This window comes from Salvelinus alpinus, chromosome 31 (assembly GCF_045679555.1).
Source record: "Salvelinus alpinus chromosome 31, SLU_Salpinus.1, whole genome shotgun sequence".
Classification (NCBI taxonomy): domain Eukaryota; kingdom Metazoa; phylum Chordata; class Actinopteri; order Salmoniformes; family Salmonidae; genus Salvelinus; species Salvelinus alpinus.
The window spans coordinates 19,814,999-19,838,681 of record NC_092116.1 but is presented as its reverse complement, the minus strand read 5'-3'; the positions used below and the strand labels follow the sequence as shown (position 1 = coordinate 19,838,681).

At 43.6% G+C, this 23,683-nt stretch overlaps 2 protein-coding genes across 6 annotated transcripts; both read right to left on the bottom strand.

Annotated features, from left to right (window-relative positions):
• Positions 1 to 435: 435 nt before the first annotated feature.
• Positions 436 to 15,746, bottom strand: LOC139561373 (RNA-binding protein 4-like). Of its 5 annotated transcripts, XR_011672117.1 has the most exons (10): positions 15,624 to 15,746; positions 8,578 to 8,728; positions 8,012 to 8,216; positions 6,945 to 7,072; positions 5,380 to 6,365; positions 4,823 to 4,885; positions 4,209 to 4,280; positions 3,725 to 3,991; positions 1,426 to 1,511; positions 436 to 562 (listed from the first exon to the last, which is right to left on the bottom strand). XR_011672117.1 is itself a non-coding variant. In XM_071378412.1 (9 exons), the coding sequence occupies exons 2-9, from the start codon at positions 8,719 to 8,721 to the stop codon at positions 1,502 to 1,504; spliced, it is 1,875 nt and encodes a 624-aa protein (XP_071234513.1). In that variant the 5' UTR covers positions 8,722 to 8,728; positions 15,624 to 15,746; the 3' UTR covers positions 1,408 to 1,501. The 5 variants fall into 5 exon arrangements, 4 of the variants coding, with proteins under 4 accessions (XP_071234513.1, XP_071234510.1, XP_071234511.1 ...); XM_071378412.1 differs by lacking the exon at positions 436 to 562 and having other exon boundaries at positions 1,408 to 1,511; XM_071378409.1 differs by lacking the exons at positions 436 to 562; positions 1,426 to 1,511 and having other exon boundaries at positions 3,484 to 3,991.
• Positions 15,747 to 15,827: 81 nt separating this feature from the next.
• Positions 15,828 to 23,660, bottom strand: ccs (copper chaperone for superoxide dismutase). The gene is made up of 8 exons (XM_071378413.1): positions 23,520 to 23,660; positions 19,598 to 19,670; positions 19,018 to 19,155; positions 18,464 to 18,638; positions 18,098 to 18,158; positions 17,646 to 17,723; positions 17,313 to 17,416; positions 15,828 to 17,141 (listed from the first exon to the last, which is right to left on the bottom strand). The coding sequence occupies exons 1-8, from the start codon at positions 23,643 to 23,645 to the stop codon at positions 16,982 to 16,984; spliced, it is 915 nt and encodes a 304-aa protein (XP_071234514.1). The 5' UTR covers positions 23,646 to 23,660; the 3' UTR covers positions 15,828 to 16,981.
• Between the last annotated feature and the right edge of the window lie 23 nt (positions 23,661 to 23,683).

Here is a 23,683-nt window from a genome sequence, read left to right as displayed (position 1 = left end):
CACATGTACCAAGCCTCAAAACACCAACGACATTACACACACACACACACACACACACACACACACACACACACACACACACACACACACACACACTCTCTCAGACACGTAGAGTCAGTGACACACTCACTCACTCTTTCACCTACACAGTCTCTGGCTCTCAAACATGTAGTCAGTCACACACACATAGTCTCTCTCAGACACACATCAGCACGACAGAGAGACTGACAGCCCAGTCACTGTAGGTGCTGCATGGTGAGAGACAGGACAAGTCACTGGAAGTCTGGTAGAAGACATCACAGCGTGAGCAGTGACCCCCAAAAGAAGCCCCCCGGGCAATATCAACGCAGGTGAGAGGGGGAGCTACGGAGGGGGGGTGGTGATGGCGGACGAGGAGGGGGGGAGGGGTGTTTCGGTCAAGGCACAGTCAGAGAGGGGGACAGTGCTGTTTCATTACCTTGGTGGAGAAGATTGAGTTCCCACTTCCCATTTGCCTGCGCGACGTTTATTGTCTTCCCCCTCTCACCTCACACCTGCTGGGTGGTGTCTGGGCGGCCGGTACCTATTTCAGTTGGAATAGTAGGTCAGTATGTATGGGGCTTTGGACAGAGAGCAGAGTGACATGCACATCTAACACAGCAGAGACAGACACATGGTGTTGGTGGTGAGGTTGTTGGGTAGGAGCAGACACATGGTGTTGGTGGTGAGGTTGTTGGGTAGGAGCAGACACATAGCACCCCGCCCACAGTCATTCTATCTGTGTGCCTCTCCCCAGGTCTCTGATGTGTGTGTTTGTCCATCCATTGTTAAAACAAGGAGTCATCTGCAAGCAAGTAATGCGCTCCACTCTACTCAACATTGAATCTGCAATTAAAATGGCATGAAATCGACACTAGTTTGGCACAAAGTGGAACTCAAAAAGATCAGAGGTAACGGAAGCGGTTTTCAGACATGAGCGCATGGTAACAGCATGGTAACACAGTAGATGCCTTGTTGATGTACCAGCGAGGGGTTATGTCCCAGTTATCTCTTTCCTCCTGAAGTGTACACTTGTTCACAACTTCCCACATATCTTAAAAACATAGGATTAGCAGAGGCATGGCCTAGAACCCTCAAACTCAACTCTGAACGTCAAAGCCTGATTTAGACCTGGGACACCAGGTGGGTGCAATTAATGATCAGGTAGAACAGAACACCAGCAGGATCCGGACCTCGTAGGGAATACACCTGGCCTATGAGTTGGCAGAATAAAAACAACCTCATTTCAGGCATTTCCTCTCGCAACAGTAAAGGGAAGTGAACAAGTGTACAGTTGAGGAGAAAATACATTTTATTGGCACGCACCCAGGGTCTGTCTGACTGTGCTATAGGCCTAGAGTTTGGGTGAGGCTGGAGAGAGGAGCGCTGACCCCAGACCAGACTTACCCCATCCACGAGGCAGACTAGGGGGGGCGCACACACAGACGCTACTCCTCCTTTTCTCTGCCACCCTGGTCCCCAGTCATATGGGTCTGGTCATTACAACAAGGAAGGAGTAAGAAAGACGAAAAAAAACGTAAAAACAAGAACGGGGAAATACATCCGAAACGCAGTTTTTTCTTTTCCTCACAGTAGTCAGAAACATTCTTTATTTTTAAATGGTGGGTATGTGTAGTATACATATTAAAAAGCATGCCTTTTTTCTTTTTGTTAAAAAAAAAGAAATATTTTAAATAGTTCTAAAAACACGGTCAGAAACAAGGCAAGCAACAAGCATAACAAGAAAGGGTGTTTTTTTTCCTGATCGTCGAGATCCCACAGATGAAACTGTGTGTGTGTGTGAGAGACAGAGAGATTATATGCAAGATAAAATACTACATCACTAAAATCACAGGGAGAAGAGGAAGGACACAGCGGGGTACGGGGGTAGTGAGTCGTCTTACAGCGGGGTGCAAGGATACGTCGGAACAGGGCGACTGAAAGATACTGCTCCATCTCTCATCGTCATATCATCGGTGTGAACTTTACCGCACCACAAAAAAATCATCACGTCACATTATCCGAACCCTTTTCCCTCCATCGCAGATTAAAAAGACTGACGTGTAAGAACAAAAGCACTTCAAAAAGGAGATCTTCCCTCCACTATATGCAGTTCAGACAACGCTTAGGCACAATGTTAAAGGAAAATTCACACCAAAAACAATATTTTGGTGTTTGTTTCATTAGTCCATTGTTGACATAGTCCCAAAATGTTTTACTTGTCAGCAATCAAGTTTTCAAGATATGTAACTTTCAAAACGCTGCATCATATGATGCAAAATGGATCATACAGGGATGATCTGTATTTTGAAAGTTACATATCGTTGAAAACTTGACAAAAACATTTTGGGACTATGTCAACAATGGATTAATGAAACAAACACCAAAATATAGGTTTTGGGTGGAGTTTTCCTTTAACCTCATTGAAATTCTCTAGCAAGTCTAAAAAGTGAACTTAATTATAAATCCATAAAATAATTCATACTTGATCTGAGGGGTTAGAATGTAATCTTCATCAACCCGACAACAACTTACATTACAAAAAAACGAAACTAAAATAATTCCTACTTTAAAAGGCCTCTCAAAATGCACTGATGCAGTAAGACTCTAGTAGTACAGTACATAGAAAACTTTGTCCCTAAAACGTGTCATTCTTCTCCAAACTATTGACCAGGGATGGGGTCAATTCCATTTTAAATTCACTGAATTTAATTGAAATGGACCCCAACCCTGCAACTGACTGACTGATAAACTGTATGGACAGAAGGCAGACCATTCATATTCTAACCAGCTAATCTCCGTGCTCTCATTGTCAGAGGTAGGTATAGATAGACTGAATGTTAAACCCTCTATTGTTTCAGTGGTGATCCCGGCATTTAATTTGGTTTACCCAGGCTAAGGTATAGACAGAGTAAATAAGGTCAGAAATGCAGCAGTGTCTTTCAGTGCTGTGGTTACAGCGGTGTGAGGGAAGGAGGGAGGGGGTAGGAGAGGTAGGGGGTAGTTTCATATAGTACAGTGTGCCTATGTTCCTCCAATCTCCCAGGGGAGAGCTGATGAGGGAACACGGCAGCACGCGTGGGACTGTGTGCATTACATCGTAACAACAGAAAGCCAACATCACTCTCCCACACACACACACACACGCACACGCACCACAGTCCCGACTGGTACAAGACACACAGACCCCTCCAACCCTGGAGCTACGCAACACACCACAGCGCAGACAGTACAAGAATCGGTTGTGATATTTTTGACCTCATCTCTATGTTGAAGGAATTGACTGTCTGCTACTGGCACCTGTCTACCATTGAGAGTCAATAGCTAAACATTGTGTGGTGGTAAGATGACAGAATGTCTTCCCTTCTTTAACTGCACTGTTAGTGTGGTACCAGGACCAAGTTGGGGTTGGGTTCTTACTGTAGTCAAGGGACAACTCCTAAACTCCAAACACACTCACACACAAATCCCCACCGCCACAGTACACACAAATATACCCACACACACAGATATACACAGACACACACAGCCGCTGAGAGTGAGGAGGGGTACGAGGGTGGTATACAGTGATAGGCGGGGGGAAACAGAGGGGTACGAGGGAGGTGACTATCTGAAGGGGGGCTCAGGCGTGTGAAGGGAGAGTTCGGGGGCTCGGCGGAGGACGGCCTCCTTGCGGTTCGGTGGCGGCGGCAGCGGCGGCTCATACACTCTGGGCGCTGCCACCATGGCGGCGGCCACGGCGGAGGCGGGCACCACTGGCCTGAGGGCGGCGTCCAGCGCCGTGACGTGGGCCGGTTGGCCGTGGTGGTGGGCGTGGCCCGCCATGGCGTGGGCAGGGATGGCAGCTATGGCGTGGTGGTTGGGAGGCGGGTAGGCGTACTGGAGCTGTTGGAGTTGCTGGTACTGTTGGAGTTGCTGGTACTGCTGGAGTTGCTGATACTGCTGGTACTGCTGGTAGTACTCCGCATAGTACCTGGGGGAGAGAGGGAATGAGAAAGAGGGAAGTGGGAGGGAGAAGGAGAAATCGAGTGAGAAGTTAAGAGCGAGAGAAAAGAGGGTAGGGAAACAGACAGACAAGAGGGTTTTGGATTATCTACTAGGGATTGTATATTACAGTCTTTTACACACAAACATTTGAGTGGGGGTACAGAGAGCCATTCAGGGGGTGGTAGGTAGGGTAGGTAGCGTACTGTAACTGCTGGAGCTGCTGGTGCTGTTGGTGCTGCTGGTGGTAGTACTCAGCATACTGTTGGTACTGCTCTCTAAGATACACACAGAGGGAGGGGGAAAGATAGAGTGATTTAGATCATCTACCAGTAAGGAATTGTAGTCTTTTAACACCAAGGACTGGACTAGTAGGAAACTGTAATCTTTTTACACAAACAGCCTTTCAGAAAGAGCGTTTTTAGATCCTCTACTGGGGAATTGTAGTCTTTGCACACAACGAACAGGCTTTCAGGAAATGTACATGGGGTTAAGAGTCTCTGATGGCATTGAAAGATAATGTCTTGAGCAATTCAGTTCCAGGAAGTATGTCCACTACCACTCCTGAAGTCTGAACATCAGACCGAGGGTCACGTAGTGAAAAGGAGGAGAGGGTGTAGTGCATTGGGGAGGGTCAGAGAGGATTCAATACGGGTTAAGTGCTCCTAAAACCATTGGGGCGAACCCTAACTTCCACTGAAGTCAAAGTTTCACTTAGCCTTGCACTGATGTAAATGGAAGACTAAGTCGAAATTCGACTTAAAGTGGACTTTCTTGACTTAAAGAAGTTTTGACTGGAAATTAGGATTCTCCTAATTACTGTAACTGCTGGAGCTGCTGGTACTGTTGGTGGTAGCATTCAGCGTACTGTTGGCACTGCTCTCTAAGATCCACACGGAGGGAGGAAGGGAGGGAGAAAGGGAGGGGGACAGATAGAGCATTTAGATCATCTACCAGTAGGGAATTGTAGTCTTTTCACACAAACAGGTTTTCAGAAAATGTACAAGGGGTCAAGCAAGTCTTTGATGGAAATGAAGGAAAATGTACTGAGCAATTCAGTTCCTATAAGTATGTTCACTACCACTCCTGAAGTCTGAACACTGAGGAAGGTTTGTAGTGAGACAGGGTAATGTAGTGAGAAAGGATGTAGTGCATTGGGGAGGGTAGAAGAGGCTTCAATAAAGAGATCAAGGTTAAGGGCTCCTAAAAGCATTGGGGCGAATACTAACTTCTACTTAAGTCCAGCACTGATGATGTCAATGGGAGACTAAGTCAAAATTCGACTTAGTGGACTTTCTCGACTGGTAATTAGGTGTAAAGTTAACTAAATCGTGAAGGGTCAGAGGGTTGGATAAGAAGAGAAGGAAGTGGTAGTACCTAGCCATGGGGTCCTCTGCAGCCTCCGCTGCTTCCTCTGCAGCTCGCCCGGCGGGGGTGGGGAGCAGCGGCCGGCGCTGCTTGGGGGCTCTCTGGTACATGAAGGGCTTCATGACAGGATCGGGCAGCAGGGACCCCGCAGAGCGCCTCAGTGGACTCCGGTCCCTCTCTCCAGACTTTGCCGCTTGTGCCGCCGCCACTGCCGCCGCGTTCTGCTGCTCAGCCAGAACCTGCTGTCCCTGGGCGAAGTAGTGCTGCACCCTCGCTGCTTCAAAGATGGCCGCCGAAGGATCTGCCGACGCGCTCATGGCGGCACCCATCCCCAAGTGGCCGTAGGCATGCTGGGCACCCCCATAGAGCGCCGGCGCCATGGCGTAGGCCTGGTTGACTGCCGCGGCGGCCGCAGGCATCTCTACGCCAGGTGCTGCCAGGTAGATGGCCCCCGGGTGGTGGTGGTTAGCCATGGCATGCGCGTAAACTGGTGTGGAGTAGGCGGCAGCAGCGGACGCTGCAGCGGGGCTGGCGGCAATCTGACTGAGCTGACCGTAGAGAGCGGCGTGGCTGGGGTTCATGGAGCTGGCATACACCTGCGTGGCGCCCGCCTGCGTCAACGCTGCCGCCTGATTGGCTGCCTGGACCCCATAGAGCTGATTGGCCACGTTAGCGCCGTAGACCTGCGTTGCCAGGGCACCATACACCGCCTGGTTGACGGGGTTGCCTTCCGCTCGCGTGCCGGTGGTGAGACCCGTCAACGCCGCGTAGGTGGGGTCAAAGGTCGAGGTGTTGTAGACAGAGTTGTGGACGCTTTGCTGGACCTGGAGGGGCAGGCCGGCTGCGGCGGCGGCGGCTGCAGCTAGCACAGCTGCCTGGCTCTGGTACTGTTCCAGAGAGGACTTCCCTACAGGGCACTCCCCGGCGTAGTGGCCCTGCTTCCCACAGCTCACACAGGGGATCTTCCCCGTCGGGGTCTGCTTGGAGGGCTGCACCTGCATGGACACAGAGACGGACACCATTTGTTAGCGAGCTTCCGGAACTGTCTTTAGTAAGAGACAACCGGATCTAGCCTACAACTCAGAGCATTATAGGTACTGTAGGGGTTCTCAAACCTCACCTCGGGGACCCCCAGACATTTCGCAATTTTGTTGTAGTCCTAAACTAACTCACCTGATTCACCTAGTCAAGGGCTTGATGATTAGTTGACAAGTTGAATCAGGTGTCCTAGCTGTGGAATAATTAAAATACATGTAATGGCTGGGGGTCTGCGAGGAGAGGTTTGAGAACCACTGCAGTTGTAGACCATGCTAAACCTTCAGGAACGCCTTCAACATCATAGTGGATATACGAGGATATACAAGATAGGGCAGTATGGGTAATGTAGTACACAAAAATAGAATCACTAGAACAGGCATCACCCCTCAGACCACAGCAATTTGGCTGCACCCTCATGGGTACACTCAAAATGGTCACCGGTCCTCCATTAACAAGGCCAATTGACTTGAATGGGGGGGTGGGGGGAGTGCCAGTCAAGGGATTCTATTCCATGTCAGTGCATCGTGCTACAGCACCTTGGAGAGCTCCACGGAGAGCGGGCGTCCCTTGAAGGAGGTGCCGTGGAGGGCCTCGATGGCCTGAAGAGCCTCCTCCTTGTTCTCCATGTGCACGAAGGCGTAGCCTGCAGAAGAGGAGAGCCTGGCTGTCATTGAGCACAGGGACACCAGTTAGAACCACACCGGGCATGCCACACACACACACCTTACCGCTCTATACACACACGTTTCTTACTGCTCTATACAACTACACACAAACCTTACCTGATTGTCAAGTTGCACAATGAAAAAGCCCCAAACAACTTAGAATACCTTGGATCTTTACACTTTCAACTAGCCATCACCGGTATGCAGTGCAATGAAATAGGTGACGGTACTCATTTTGGGTGCTGGTACCCGTCATATATTAAAGCCAATAGCCTGTTCTATAAGAGGTGCAGTACTTCAGCGGTAGAGAATTAGGTGTCTGTACTCCATACTGGACGACACCGGCCGGCCTACTTCAAGCACTGGTACGCCATAGTGTACTGTAAGCTCCGCAGTGAGATTTCCTCTAGGTACAGATCTAGGATCAGTTTCCCTTCCCCCAATCCTAACCATTAAAACACACATATATGTTTTATTGTCACATTCACCAGATTGGTGGAGTGAAATGTGTTGTTTTACAGGGTCAGACAAATTAGTGTTAAGTGCCTTGCTCAAGGACACAGACTCTTCACCTTGTCGGCTTGAGTATATACGAACCAGCGACCTTTCGGTTACTGGCCCAACGCTCTGACTACTAGGCTAGCTGCAGCCCTAGTAGTGGGGGAAATGCAAACTGACCCAAGATCAACATCTAGGGTCAACTTCACCCTTCGCCATACTGAGCAATCTCTCCCTTCACCCTCATGAGTACCATTATAATAACGTTACTATTTGGTGTGTGCTTATATTTGTCCTATTTAACACATGTACAAGTGTGTATTACATACATGTGTGAAGTGGAAATGTGTTCATTGCATATCCCAAATCCCCCTGAGACACCCTCGTAGGGGTACTCCCTTCTCGTGGAGTACCCCTCAATGAGGAGGGGCGTGGCTCACCTTTGACTTTGTCGCACTCCAGCACTTTACCAAAGGTCTGGAAGAGCTCCTGGAGGTCCTCGGTGGTGCACATGCCCGACAGGTTCCCCACAAACACCTTGGTGGAGTGGAGAGGTCTGCCCCGGGACTCCTCTACCACCAGGTTCCTCCCCCGGAACTCCCTGCCGTTCAGCTCCCTGATGGCCCGCTCCGCAGCACCCTCACCCTGGGAGTAGATTTGATTAGTAAACAAAGTAAATGTCAAAATAATAAGACATTCATTTAGATTAGGAAACTTTAACGTGAGGAAAACTCAATGAGGAAATACATTTTGTACCATATCAACTCAATGTAGCCTACGTACACACAAAAACAATCACCATTTAAAATTGACAAACACACAGTTCTGTAGTGCACTCGCCGTCGGGGATTTAAAAGAATAGGATCGGTTGGTGTAAACATTGGCTGGAAGGCATTTAGATCATTGTGAAATCCATGACGAAGAGTGTGCAAGTGTACACTTTAGAAGAACTGAAGAGAATTGGGACTTAGACCTTAGTCCTCCCTATGGGATATCTACAGCCTACCTGTAGGTGTACGAAGGCGAACTGTCGGAGAACGCTGCAGCTGACCACCTGGCCGTACGCCTCAAAGATGGCAGAAAGCTCCTCCTGGGTGGTGTCTAGAGCCAGGTTGCCCACAAAGAGCTTCACCGTGTTGCTCTTGTCCATAGTGGAGCTGTGGTGGGACATGCACAGATACGGGCAGACACAGACAGATACATACAGGCAGACAGGGGAAAACAAGGGAGAGAGAGAGAGACAAGTGAACATACTGTAAAAGACAAAACATTCTGAACTTGCACTTGTCCACGATGCTGGAAACACCAAAAACCAAACAGTCCAAGAGACACCTATAAGGGAGAAAGCAAGAGCTGACAAAATGAATGACGAGACCACAGGAGAAAAGGATGTATGTGTCAAGAAAATATTTGACAATTGACCACCATGCAGAATAACAACATTGAAGACACCATATAGTTCTAATATGTAATTATATGGAACACCATAGAAACTTGGTTATGTAGCCTTACTAGCCTATTCTATTATCATGCAACATGTTGACCTCTGACCTTCCTTCTTACAGGTCAAGAAGCACTAGGCTACCCTGCAGGTTTGTCACAACAGTTTAGGGCCAGTTGCTATGCTAGCAGTAAATCGAAAAGCACAAAAATGTACTTTTCTGTGCCAAGCACATGTATAGAATACTGACAATGCTATACATAGCAGCCTTTCCGCTGAGATCAGATCAATTTTCGAAGTTGTATCAGTCGTATATACACATGGTATTCACCGTCCAACGAAAAGCTTATATTTACATCACTAAACCGACTTCAGTTGAGGCATCACTGGAGAGGGAAACGGTATTTTTTTTCTAATGACGCAGCACGAGACAAAGCAACAACAACAACAAATGCTTGAACCATTGGCAGTGTTGCCATGTTCACGAATGAATTCCGGTAAATTGGGCTACTTTGAAAACGATGAACTGGACAACATATACAACGATATAGCACAGGGTGCCTTCATCCGTTCAAAGGCCAAATGGATTGAGAAAGGTGGAAAAAACACATCTTATTTCTTTAATTTGGAGAAAAGTAGGCAAACTAGGAAAATAATTTCATCCATTTATGAAAACGACACTATATCTGATGATCTTGAAGTGATTAATAAGGAAATACACTCTTTCGACAGTACACTGTATTAATCTCATCTTTCGGAAGGCGACTTGGATTTCCTTTTTTGATTCTGTTAATAACTCTGTTAACCCTATAGAAGAAAGGTTTAAGCAACTCTGTGATTCCGATTTAGATATTACTGAGTTAGACCAAGCCATTAAACTAATTCCTACAGGTAAATCTCCTGGACCGAATTGTCCTGACAGCTGAATTCTATCGAGATGTTTGGCCTGATATTAGACAGTTATTGCTTTCGGTCTACAAAGAGGATATTGACAATGCTATCTTACCTCCTTCTTTGAGACAGGGACAAATAGTTCTAATGCCCAAACCAAAGAAGGACTCTCTCACGTTGTTGGTAACTGACTATAAGTTACTAGCGCATGTCTATGCCAATAGGCTGAAAAAAAACCTTGATGATATACAGTTGAAGTCAGAAGTTTACATACAGCTTAGCCAAATACATTTAAACTCAGGTTCACAATTCCTGACATTTAATCCTAGTAAAAATTCACTGTCTTAGGTCAGTTAGGATCACCACTTTATTTTAAGAATGTGAAATGTCAGAATAATAGTAGAATGATTTATTTCAGCTTTGATTTCTTTCATCACATTCCCAGTGTGTCAGAAGTTTACATACACTCAATTATATTTGGTAGCATTGCCTTTAAATTGTTTAACTTGGGTAAAATGTTTCGGGTAGCCTTCCACAAGGTTCCCACAATAAGTTGGGTGAATTTTGGCCCATTCCTCCTGACAGAGCTGGTGTAACTGAGTCAGGTTTATATGCCTCCTTGCTCGCACACGCTTTTTCCGTTCTGCCCACAAATTTTCTATGGGATTGAGGTCAGGGCAAAGTGATGGCCACTCCAATACCTTGACTTTGTTGTCCTTAAGCCATTTTGCCTCAACTTTGGAAGTATGCTTGGGGTCATTGTCCATTTGGAAGACCCATTTGCGACCAAGCTTTAACTTCCTGACTGATGTCTTGAGATGTTGCTTCAATATATCCACATACTTTTCCTCCCTCATGATGCCATCTATTTTGTGAAGTGCACCAGTCCCTCCTGCAGCAAAGCACCCCCACAACATGATGCTGCCACCCCCGTGCTTCACGGTTGGGATGGTGTTCTTCGGCTTGCAAGCCACCCCCTTTTTCCTCCAAACATAACGATGGTCATTATGGCCAAACAGTTCTGTCAGACCAGAGGATATTTCTACAAAAAGTATGATCTTTGTCCCCATGTGCAATTGCAAACCGTAGTCTGTCTTTTTTATGGCGGTTTAGGAGCAGTGGCTTCTTCTTTGCTGAGTGGCCTTTCAGGTTATGTTGATATAGGACCCGTTTTACTGTGGATATGGATACTTTTGTACCTGTTTCCTCCAGCATCTTCACAAGGTCCTTTGCTGTTGTTCTGGGATTCATTTGCACTTTTCGCACCAAAGTATGTTCATCTCTAGGAGACAGAACACGTCTCCTTCCTGAGCAGTATGATGGCTGCGTGGTCCCATGGTGTTTATACATGCGTACTATTGTTTGTACAGATGAATGTGGTACCTTCAGGCATTTGGAAATTGCTCCCAAGGGTGAACCAGACTTGTGGAGGTCTACAATTTCTTTCTGAGGTCTTGGCTGATTTCTTTTGATTTTCCCATAATGTCAAGCAAAATAGGCACTGAGTTTGAAGGTAGGCCTTGAAATACATCCACAGGTCCACCTCCAATTGACTCAAATGATGTCAATTAGCCTAGCAGAAGCGTCTAAAGCCATGACATAATTTTCTGGAATTTACCAAGCTGTTTAAAGGCAGTCAACTTAGTGTAACTTCGGACCCACTGGAATTGTGATACAGTGAATTATAAGTGAAATAATCTGTCTGTAAACAATTGTTGGAAAAATTACTTGTGTCATGCACAAAGTAGATGTCCTAAACGACTTGCCAAAACTATAGTTTGTTAACAAGAAATTTGTGGAGTGGTTGAAAAACGAGTTTTAATGACTCCAACCTAAGTGTCTGTAAACTTCCGTATTTTTGGTTAAGATACATTTCAGTCAATTTGCAGATGATACTGCCCTTTTCCTAAATTAAACAGTTGAAATGATGTCTGTCTAATCCTACCTCTATGTGGTATCATATCCCTAACAGTCTGTTTAATACACTCTAACTTGAATTCCAAAATAAATGTGATTTTGACCCTCCAAAATTACCTGTGAAATTGTCTAAGTTACATCGGGCAAATTTTGGGGGGGGAAAAGAATATTCAAGCACAATTTCCCCCCAATAAAACAGTGATTTGAATAATAGCGCTATTAAAATGAATAGGAAATCCATTTTCAAAGGCCTTTGGTTGACAAGGGTATTAAGTTTGTATGTGATTTGTTAGACAACATTGGGGAGTTTCTGCCGTTTGATGAGTTCATTAGGAAATTTCAGGTTAATATTACTCAGAGAGAATATATTAAGGTTTGCAAAGCAATTCCACTTCCTTTATTTTGGACGTATTAAGAACACTGTTACATTATGAGGTTGTTTCCACTTTTCCAAGTTTACAAATTAAGGACTTTAACCTTTTGGATAAAAAATTCAATGATAAGTGGATACGATTTGCAGTTAATTAAGTAATTTTTTGTGATTATAATTCAATATATTGCTATGGAAGTGACCAACCCCTGCTATGGTCAAAAGCCATAACCTTTTACCTTAATTGTCCAGTTATCCCAACATTTAAAGAAACTAATTTTAAATATTTTCTCCCATCTACCCTGTTAATTATTTATTGCACAAAATGTTACATTTTGACAAAACACCTTGTGTTTTTTGCTCCTCTGATTCAGAATCTTTAGAACATGTATTTGTTTCATGCCGCCATTCTAGTAAACTATGGATTGAAATTCATGAACGGCTGTGTATAAAATCTCCAAAATTACCTTTGATGACGTTAAATGGAATTATGCTTATCCTTGTAATTCTACTTATAACTATTTTATTAACATTATTATTCTCTTGGCCAAATATTATATTCATAAAATGTAAATAGGGTGGGAAAATTCCTTATTTTGTATTTTTTTAATTGAACTGTTACAATTTTACAAATCCCTCAAACTTGTGAAACTTAAAGTAGGAAAAAATGATTAGAAGTCATGTCTCTGGATGTCTGTTAATGTCTCAATGCCTTGTCACATCTAAAATGTCCAGAATAATTTTTTTACGGTCGCCTGGTGTTTTATTATTTCATTTTATTCCCATGAATGTCCCTGTATTGATGTGTAATGTTGTTATTATTGTTGCAATAAAAATAAAACAATTTGCGGGGAAAATGTATTGGTCGCGGGTGGCGGGTTTTTGGTCTACTTCTAAATTGCACCGCGGCCGCTATGGCATTTCTAAAAAGATATATATATTTCACTGTGACCTGCTGCTGCTGACTATCAGGCAGTAAGCAGACTGTTACTGTGTATGTGAATGAATGGTGGAATGGTGGAGGGCTGGAGGGGTGTGTGTGCGTTGAGATCGCTGGTTGAAGAGAAGTGCTGCAGCAGAGGCAGCTGAGTCACCGCGACATAGTAGCACGCGCGCACGTCGTGATAACTTTTGACCAGTTGTAGGTAGGCTATTTAGAATCCTCATTATGGAGACATCCCTTTTCCCCAAAAAATACATTAACGTGCTAGAACTGATACAACGCATTGGAAAACGACCTAATGCGCACCAGAGCTCTTTAGATAAATTCGCTCAGAGGTGGCCTAAAGTAAACTGCATTCTGATGTAGACTTTTCTTATGGATAACAGTATCAAGCGAAGGGTTTTACGCATGCTCAGTTCAAGGGTCTGCAGGACTGCGCGAGTGGAAATGGTTATGTAGCTTGTGTTATGGAAAAAGTCCACAATGAAAATTCCATTAATTGTGGAGAATGATTGGCTGCATTTGCATCTGTTGGCCATCAAGTAGGCTATTAACTTATATGCCATTGCAGGCTACTGTAGCCTACCATTTCAAATCAAATTGTATTTGTCACATGTTCCGAATAAAACAGGTGTAGACCTTACCGTGAAATGCTTACTTACAAGCCCTTAACCAACAATGCAGTTCAAGAACTAGGGTTAAGAAAATACTTGAAAAAATAAAAATGTATATATATAAAAATACAATAAATATATATTGAAATGACGATATCACTGGAGTCATTGCAAATAAATTTGTGCCACTTGTGTAGCCTACCTGGAGCTGGCAACCAGATGTAATAAATTGCCTAGAATTCCGTTTGTTGTTGTAGCGTTGTGTTATTATGCCATTTTTAATGGTCATGTTTAGTTAATTAAATTGGAAGTTATCAATTGTGATCATGGTCACAGCTCTATTGTAAATGTATCATTCTCCACATTTAATGTCAGTTTCATTGTGGATTTTTACCTGAAATTAGATTTTGGCATATCAGGGGCTATAGGCTACCTGCATCTAGCTCAGCAAACCATGGCAAAGTTGAATTGCAATATAACCCCTGATTTTAGTCAGTAGCCTATGAAATAACAAGTAAATCTTGCAAATAGGCCATTTATAACGTTTTGAAGTCTTAACATCTGGCACATAATAACGGCACAATTGACAGAAAATAACATAACATTATTTTTTAATTCATTCATCCAAGTGTTTCTTGCAGAGATTTCCAGATCCTCTGTCCAACTTTCATCACTCAAACTCTCCTGTCTGATTTATCTATAGTTATGCACATGCTGCAAACTGGATTTATTTACAATTATAAACTGGCTGGTTTGAGCCCTGAAGGCTGATTGGTTGAAAGCCATGGTATATCAGATGTGTGTCAGGGGAATGACAAAAACATACTTTTTACTGTTCTAACTAAGTTGGTAACCAGTTTATAATAGGAATAAGGCACCTCAGGGGTTTGTGGTATTTGCCCAATATACCACAGCTAAAAGCTATGTCCTAAGAACAGCCTTTAGTTGTGGTATATTGGGCAAATACCACACATTGCTCAATCATAGCAGTCAAAACCAGTTAAATAACGTCAATTTATGGAAAATTATCTGGAGAGTTTAATAAGGGTGATTAATTTTTTCTCTTGCGACATATTCTTAAACTGCCAATATTTATTATTTTGATGGAAAACCGAATTTTGCTTCTTAGCCGACGTCGTAAAAAAATACGTCGATATTCCTTCTTAATTCGCTCAATAACGTTATGGAAAAGGGGTTTTGGGATACATGTTGCAACTCGTCCCTTGCAGCAGAAATACATTTTGGTCTAGTTTTCAGGCCTTGTGAGCGGGTTTTCAGAGGTCACTGGGCTACAAATTTTAGCTACACCTGGCAACCCTGCCATTGGGAATCTCCCGATCGACGTTAAAGATATGTATCAAAAACGTGGTTCGGGTTTACATGACTTTCCAATTCGCTGCTAAGACTGAGAAAACAGTTGATAGACGACATATGTTTTCTTTAAAATTACCCATGTGGACTGGAGAGGATGCTTAGGTTTTGGTTGGTGTGACCGAAACTGAACAAACCTCGCGGCGAAAATGTGAGACGATTTGCCTAAGTAGCTGGAAATGGGGTTTCGACGCCATTGTTGTGTTATCATTAATCCAATCTACAAAAACAGTATACGAACTGTATCGGATGAATGGTGGACATATAACAAAACAATGTTACATTGGAAATGTTAGTCACAGCATTTTTCCGCACTGGAACGGATACATTGCGCGATAGCGAAAATGTCTTCAATGGAACGACAATACGCTTTCGTGTTTCGTGTCATTGGTTCTTCCGCTGACAACGAATAAAACCTAATATTTCTACGAATCGTTACTTATATTTTTCATCTTTAGTAAATAAATCGAATAAAAGAGGTACATAAATCTACCATCTTACTTACCTAAGCAGTGCCGTGTTTCAAAATGGTAGCGCCTGCTTCCGTTTTTTAGAAGGCTTCACCAATGGGGAAGTCAGGGGGTTGGGTGGGCTGCCACACCAGAATGCTGATTCTTCACAATCGCCGTATTACATTTTATAACAGATAGGCTATAAAAAAGTGGCTTTACAGCATGCTTCGACATAACAAAAGTCAGTCACTCATCAATTCATAGGCAGGTTTCACCATAGTCCAAAGGGCAACTGGTGCCTTTTATTGCAAATTTCACTGAGAAGTTGATAAATAACTTTCCTTAACTTGAGAAAAAAACAAAATCACTTACAACACTAGCTACAAAGATTTTGATATAATCATGATTCAAGTCATGAAAACTGCTAAATTTTAATAATTTAGCAGACGCTTGTATCCAGAACGACCCACACGAGCAACTAGGGTCAAGCGCCCCACTCAAGGGCACATCAGACTCTTCACATAGTCAGCTTGTGGACCCGAACCATCGACCCCTCGGTTAGTGGTCCAACACTCGACTACCTGCTGCCCTAAAGTATTTCATTGCTTCCTCGCTCCCCGAATCCCCCAAACTCATTGGAGGAGAAGATCTGAGGTGATCTTCACCTCTAATGCGACTGGAGAAGGTACAGAGAGAGGATGCGAGGAATCGAGGAAAGACCTGAGATTCACCCTAGTAGAATGGCATTCTACCAACAGGTAATTGAACCACTAAAACAGTCCCCATCAAGTCAATCCAATCAACCCCCACAGTTTCAAAAACACACAATGAGCACATCCAGAGATCAAGAGACAGATATTTAGACAGTAAAGCAGTTGAGATAAGTATGAAATTGTAATCAAACAGAATTACAACATTGACTGCTTACCAGTACAAAACTGTTAAACTTATTCGACAACAGAATAGTCAACATGGGATATTTGGGCTTGGAATCCTGATCTTGCCTATATGGGAGATGACTAAGTATCTACAAACCTATATCATATTATTGTGCTGTCTTTTTTCTTTAGAATTATGACAGGTTCTGATCGTGAAAGAATTCTATATGGCAATTCAATAATTATTACAGCTGAATAGACAATACTTCGGTTTCGGTTTCTCCTCTTCTTTTCTCCTACCCTCCCTCGCTCTCAGTGCAACTTCAGTAAGTGTGACATCATCAACGACAGCCAGTGAGGTAGGCCGTTCATGGATGTATTCAGTGTTACGAAACGTTCTGAACGTTGCAGATAGAAATATAATTAATAGCGCTGACAGGGTTCCGTGTTCCAGCTGACACACATATCCACAATACATGTACATTTATTTTTTTATGTTCTGTAACATCACATCCTCCTGAACAGACCCCAGGTCAAAGGTGAGCAGCAGGTGTCTCTGTAGTGGTCTTGCTGCGACCCGTCCCGGCCAGCGGTCTGTCCCTCTCCTCCCACAGAGTAACCCCGTCACATGCACAGATCTGCTTGGTGTTCTGGAACAGGCCAGCGGAGCGAGCGATGATCCCACAGGCCAGCCTGTACCCAACGAGCAATAGATAGAAAGAGGGGGGATAGAGAGCGAGAGAAAAGAAAGAGAAACAAATAGAAAAGATCAGAACTTTTCACTATAAAATGTATTAATTCAACTTTGACCTACAGTAAGTTATTCCAAACGCTACCCACGTCTCTCCTCTACCATGAACTCACCTCTGGCCAGAGTTCCCGGTTAGTTTGGAGAGGGGGTGAGCCCCCCTTCCCAGGTCATCCTCCCCAGCATCCACCACCAGAGACCGACCAATCACGTCCCACACCTGCAGGAAGTAAAGCAGGAAGTGACAGAGGGGTAAGAGTGGCTACTGTCAAGGGTTGGTACCGCTGACCAGTCTGCTGTGCTCAGTATTCAATTGTGCATTCCCCAAGCTGGTATAACACTATGTACTCAATGCCTTTACTGTAATTACACTGTACCTACCTATGTCACTACCCATGTAAATACATAGGTTTTAGACCAAAAGGGGTAGGGGTGTGTGTGTGTGTTACCTTCAGCTCAGGGTCCTCTAGTCTGAATGAGGCTCGACCGTCTGGTCCAGCCACAATATTCCCCAGATCACCTACATGCTAAAAGAAAACACATTTAACTGAATATCACAACCATTACTTATGTAAATAAGGTATTTCTGTTTGTTATTTTTAATAAATTTGCTACATTTTCTAAAACCTGTTTTTGCTTTGTCATTATGGGGTATTGTGTGTAGATTGATGAGATGTTTTATTTGTTTAATATATTTAAAAATAATTCTGTAACATAACAAAATGTGAAACAATGAAAGGGATCTGAATACTTTGGAATGCATTGTATATCGTCTCTGAGACAGTAAAAAGGTACTACCTGTAGGCATAACATCTCAGAAAGAATGTACCCCAGTTTCACAAGGAACTAAACAGAACTATACAGTATAGCCCTACTCTAGAAGAAGGCAAGGAAACTGTACCCTGTCTGGGTCCTGCGGGGCACCATGTTGTCTCCCATAGGGGTTATAGTGTTCTCCACAGCTGTACAAACACACAGGCAGAGAAACATGAGTCATCCACTCCCATGATCCTCTGGGGCAAGCAGGTGCAACTGTGACCTTATGAGCTACAGTGATGCAATCATAAAGCGACTGATCTATTCAAGGGTTATTTTAAAATTGACTGAGGAACCTCTGAAGGTTGTAGAAAATTGTGGGCAAAACAATGCATACAGTACAATGACATTTTGTACATATTATAAAAAATACCTCTGCACTAATAATGAATATGATTTGCATTTGGGTTGATAATATATCATGTTTCGCACACACACACAAAAAGATCACCTCTGGCAGTCCTGTGTGAGGTCTCCCAGCGTGTGGACGTGGAGTCCGTGGGTGCCAGGTTCCAGACCATCAATGGTCCCATCAATCAGACAGCGCTCCTCAGACAGCTGGAGGAACCGCACCACCCCCTGGACAGGACCACTACCGCCCATCATGACCACCGCTGCACCCAGGTCTGATACACAGACACAAACGTTGCATATACAGTACACACACTCACAGTAGAGTACACATACAGATGCACATATGCTGCCAAATACACTTGTGACAACATCCATGCCAAAACAGTTTTTATCCATCTAGAGTCCTCTATCTAACTCTATGGGCCGTGGCCACATTGAGATTTTGTTTCTGAGTATTTCGGATGGAGCCAATGCTTTTGCAATGGGAGTCATCCATTGCCGGTTGAATGACAATGGAGATCATTGTCCAAACCCCAAAAAATCACATATTCAGAGAGATGAGATGAGTTGTACTTTTGACAGACAAAAGCAGACAATGATGTACATCACATACAATTTCATCGGTGTCCATGCATCTCAGTGTGCCCGTACCCAATTCTGTTCCTCCGATGCCCTTTAGTACTGCCCTGCGCCCAGTGCTCTCTATGAGATCCTGCACCTCATGGGACGTCAGAGCAGACTCCACCAGAACCTCCTCCTTCCCCACATCTATCTTCACCGACTGCACTCCTGCAGAGAGATGGAATGAATGAGAAGGACAAAACAGAAAAAAAGGATGAGGAGAAAACACAGGGGACAAATTAGTAAAATAAAAGAGATATCTGTCACTGTGACAAATACTGCTGCCATGTGTGTTAAATGCTTTAGATGGCTTTAGGTTGATACATATCTTGGAATGCATGGAGGGGCCCAGTGGTTTCATTCCAGTGTAAATTGTTTACCCAAAGCAAGAGCGGCCCCTGTATCAGCCTACTGAATGGCAATACAATAATAATAGCTAAGTAAACAACATTCATAATTTGTTCAAATGTGTAACTATTGATATTAAGCCTAGGACCAATACACAACTAAGTTAACGAGTATTCTGTTGTGCACACTAGCAAAAGTGTAGTTACTAGCCTACTACACTAATAACTCATTTGAGTGCTGGAATGGAAAAGTAAAAATGTACCTGGTTTTCCTTCCAGTGCAGCTCTGACTTTCTCTGCACAACTGTCACATGTCATCTGCACTGCAAACTCCAGCTGTACGTAGTAGAGGAATAGTGAGCATTTAACTAGCTAGCTAGGTCCTCAAAGTACAGTCAATATAGCTATCAATCTCTGGATGTAAATGATGCTTTGATATAGCAAGCCAACATCCCAGCTTGCACATTTGGTTCCTTGGAAGTTGTGGGAACATACATTTTTGGTTTCCCATAGGTTCTGGAAACGAAGCCATACATTTCCTGACTGGTAAAATTTAACGTTTTTTTTAAACGTTCTGTGAACCGAAGTGGAACTTTTAGGTTGCAGGGAGGTTCTGAGAAAGTTTTACTATGGTTCCCTGAAACTTTTCCTGGGAGGTTTTATTAATGTTCTAAGAACAGAAATATAGGTTATTTGAAGGTAATTAAATAATGTTCTGAGAACATGTTTCAATAAGACTTTTAATAATAGTGCTGGCTTAGATTGGGATAACTGTTTTGAACAAGCAATCCTTAAGATCAAGTGTCCAATTAGTGGTTGCGGCCAACACACTTAACGTGATGGAAGATAGCGACAGTTTATGACGCTATGCTGAAGTACTGAAGTTCCCACAGAAGAACGTTTCTTAACGTTCTCTGAATTATCTGAGAACATGACTTTCAACAGAACAAGGTAAAAAAAAATATGCTTAAGTACTGAAATTTCCACCTAAGAAACACATTTCTCGGAACATTATGTGCTAGCTGGGTATGCTGTACCATTTCCAAAATGTTGTGGGAAGTTTGTATGCAAAATAAGAATAGGACAACCAATCTCTAAGAAACATTTGCATCTCAAAGGTATGTGCTGGCTAGGGTTACTTTAGTTACTCAACAATGTTGCGTTCAACATCAATTGTTGATGAAACAATAGTTACGAGGCACGATTTGTATTTATTATGGAACCCCATTAGTGGCTGCCACTCTTCCTGGGGTCCAGCAAAAACAAGGCAGTTATACAAAAGAAATTACAATACATTCACAACAGATTTCACAACATATTAGGTGTGTGCCCTCAGGCCCCTACTCTACTACCACATACAGTGGGGAGAACAAGTATTTGATAACCTGCAAAATCAGCAGTGTTTCCTACTTACAAAGCATGTAGAGGTCTGTAATTTTTATCATAGGTACACTTCAACTGTGAGAGACGGAATCCAAAACAAAAATCCAGAAAATTACATTGTATGATTTTTAAGTAATTAATTTGCATTTTATTGCATGACATAAGTATTTGATCACCTACCAACCAGTAACAATTCCGGCTCTCACAGACCTGTTAGTTTTTCTTTAAGAAGCCCTCCTGTTCTCCACTCATTACCTGTATTAACTGCACCTGTTTGAACTCGTTACCTGTATAAAAGACACCTGTCCACACACTCAATCAAACAGACTCTAACCTCTCCACAATGGCCAAGACCAGAGAGCTGTGTAAGGACATCAGGGATAAAATTGTAGACCTGCACAAGGCTGGGATGGGCTACAGGACAATAGGCAAGCAGCTTGGTGAGAAGGCAACAACTGTTGGTGCAATTATTAGAAAATGGAAGAAGTTCAAGATGACGGTCAATCACCCTCGGTCTGGGGCTCCATGCAAGATCTCACCTCGTGGGGCATCAATGATCATGAGGAAGGTGAGGGATCAGCCCAGAACTACACGGCAGGACCTGGTCAATGACCTGAAGAGAGCTGGGACCACAGTCTCAAAGAAAACCATTAGTAACACACTACGCCGTCATGGATTAAAATCCTGCAGCGCACGCAAGGTCCCCCTGCTCAAGCCAGCGCATGTCCAGGCCCGTCTGAAGTTTGCCAATGACCATCTGGATGATCCAGAGGAGGAATGGGAGAAGGTCATGTGGTCTGATGAGACAAAAATATAGCTTTTTGGTCTAAACTCCACTCGCTGTGTTTGGAGGAAGAAGAAGGATGAGTACAACCCCAAGAACACCATCCCAACCGTGAAGCATGGAGGTGGAAACATCATTCTTAGGGGATGCTTTTCTGCAAAGGGGACAGGACGACTGCACCGTATTGAGGGGAGGATGGATGGGGCCATGTATCGCGAGATCTTGGCCAACAACCTCCTTCCCTCAGTAAGAGCATTGAAGATGGGTCATGGCTGGGTCTTCCAGCATGACAACGACCCGAAACACACAGCCAGGGCAACTAAGGAGTGGCTCCGTAAGAAGCATCTCAAGGTCCTGGAGTGGCCTAGCCAGTCTCCAGACCTGAACCCAATAGAAAATCTTTGGAGGGAGCTGAAAGTCCGTATTGCCCAGCGACAGCCCCGAAACCTGAAGGATCTGGAGAGTATGGAGGAGTGGGCCAAAATCCCTGCTGCAGTGTGTGCAAACCTGGTCAAGAACTACAGGAAACGTATGATCTCTGTAATTGCAAACAAAGGTTTCTGTACCAAATATTAAGTTCTGCTTTTCTGGAGTATCAAATACTTATGTCATGCAATAAAATGCAAATTAATTACTTAAAAATCATACAATGAAGTGTACCTATGATAAAAATTAGACCACTACATGCTTTGTAAGTAGGAAAACCTGCAAAATCGGCAGTGTATCCAATACTTGTTCTCCCCACTGTATCTACAACACAAAATCCATGTGTACGTGTGTGTGTATATAGTGCGCACGTTATTGTGTGTTTGTATGCATGTGTCTGTGCCTATGTTTGTGTAGCTTCACAGTCCCCGCTGTTCCATAAGGTGTATTTTTATCTGTAAAAAAAAAAATGTTACTGCTTGCATTAGTTTCTTGATGTGGAATAGAGTTCCATGTAGTCTGTTCTGGACTTGAGGACTGATGAGACCTCTGGTGGCATGTCTTGTGGGGTATGCATGAGTGTCTGAGTTGTGTGCCAGTAATTCAAACAGACAGCTCAGTAGATTCAACACCTCTCACAAATACAAGTAGTGATGAAGTCAATCTCTCCTCCACTTTGAGCCAGGAGAGATTGACATGCATATTATTAAAGTTAGATCTAAGGGCCAGCCATGCAGCCCTGTTTTGAGCCAATTGCAATTTTCCTAAATCCCTCGTGGCACCTGACCACACGACTGAATAGTAGTCCAGGTGGGGTGGGTAGAATTGGTGGAATGTTCCAACGGGAATCTGTTCCAAAGACTTCGTAAAGTACAATGATGCCAACATACAACGCATACAAAGTGGCATGATCAATTCACCTAGTTAGCTAGCTGCCGAATAGTCATCAACTCACCACGTATCTTATTCTTAATGTTTGTCCATAGACTACCAGAGTGAGGACATACATTTTTCGGAATAAACGTGGTGAGTGAAAAACGTAAATAAATTGCCCACTCCCTACCCGGTATCTTAATCTGCCGTTATACAACTTTGTATGCGTTGTTTGTTGGCAAACTTATTTACGAAGTTTTTGGAAAAGATTCCTGTTGGAACGTTCCACAAATTATACCCACCCGTCTACGTGCAACAAAACTAGGGCCTGTAGGAACTGCCTTGTTGATAATGCTGTTAAGGCAGAGCAATGCTTTATTATGCGTCAATATGCTTTGACCATGACAGTTTACAATCCAGGGTTACTCCAAGCAGTTTAGTCACCTCAACTTGCTCCATTTCTACATTATTCATTGCAAGATTTAGTTGAGGTTTAGTGAATGATTTGTCCCAAATAAATTTATTTTAATGACGATACATTTTAATACTAATGATTGATAGCTAGCTACTATTACAGTCAATATCCGGATGTTGTGTAAGCAGTGTTACTAAATAAGCGCTTGTAAACGTTCAGTATTGACACGCAGTGTTTTCAATAAGACAAGGAAAGCAACATGTACAACTTGTCATTTGAATAAAGACTATTAACAGGTTCAAACCTTCGTAGTTCTGTCTGTATCCATTGTTGTGCAGCACGCCGTTGTCTGACCTATGATAACAGAATTTACTAGGAAACGTCTTACTTTCCCCCAAACAGGCACAAACCGGGAGAAGGTAGCCGCCATCTTTATGAGGTCGGTAAACTGTATTTAGACCGTCATCG

Bases quoted from the DNA above. Each gene is read 5' to 3' on its own strand.
- LOC139561373 (XM_071378409.1), bottom strand. From the start codon at position 8,721: ATGGACAAGAGCAACACGGTGAAGCTCTTTGTGGGCAACCTGGCTCTA. The intron at 6,366-6,944 runs GTGCTGTAGCAC...GTGTCCATGCAG, and splicing joins TCTCCGTGGAGCTCTCCAAG to GTGCAGCCCTCCAAGCAGAC. The intron at 3,992-4,208 runs GTACGCTACCTA...TCTCTCCCCCAG, and splicing joins CAGCAGCTCCAGCAGTTACA to GTACTATGCGGAGTACTACC.
- ccs (XM_071378413.1), bottom strand. From the start codon at position 23,645: ATGGCGGCTACCTTCTCCCGGTTTGTGCCTGTTTGGGGGAAAGTAAGA. The intron at 19,671-23,519 runs GTTTGAACCTGT...TACTACGTACAG, and splicing joins ATACAGACAGAACTACGAAG to CTGGAGTTTGCAGTGCAGAT. The intron at 17,724-18,097 runs GTACAGTTTCCT...GTTTTCTTTTAG, and splicing joins CCCCGCAGGACCCAGACAGG to CATGTAGGTGATCTGGGGAA.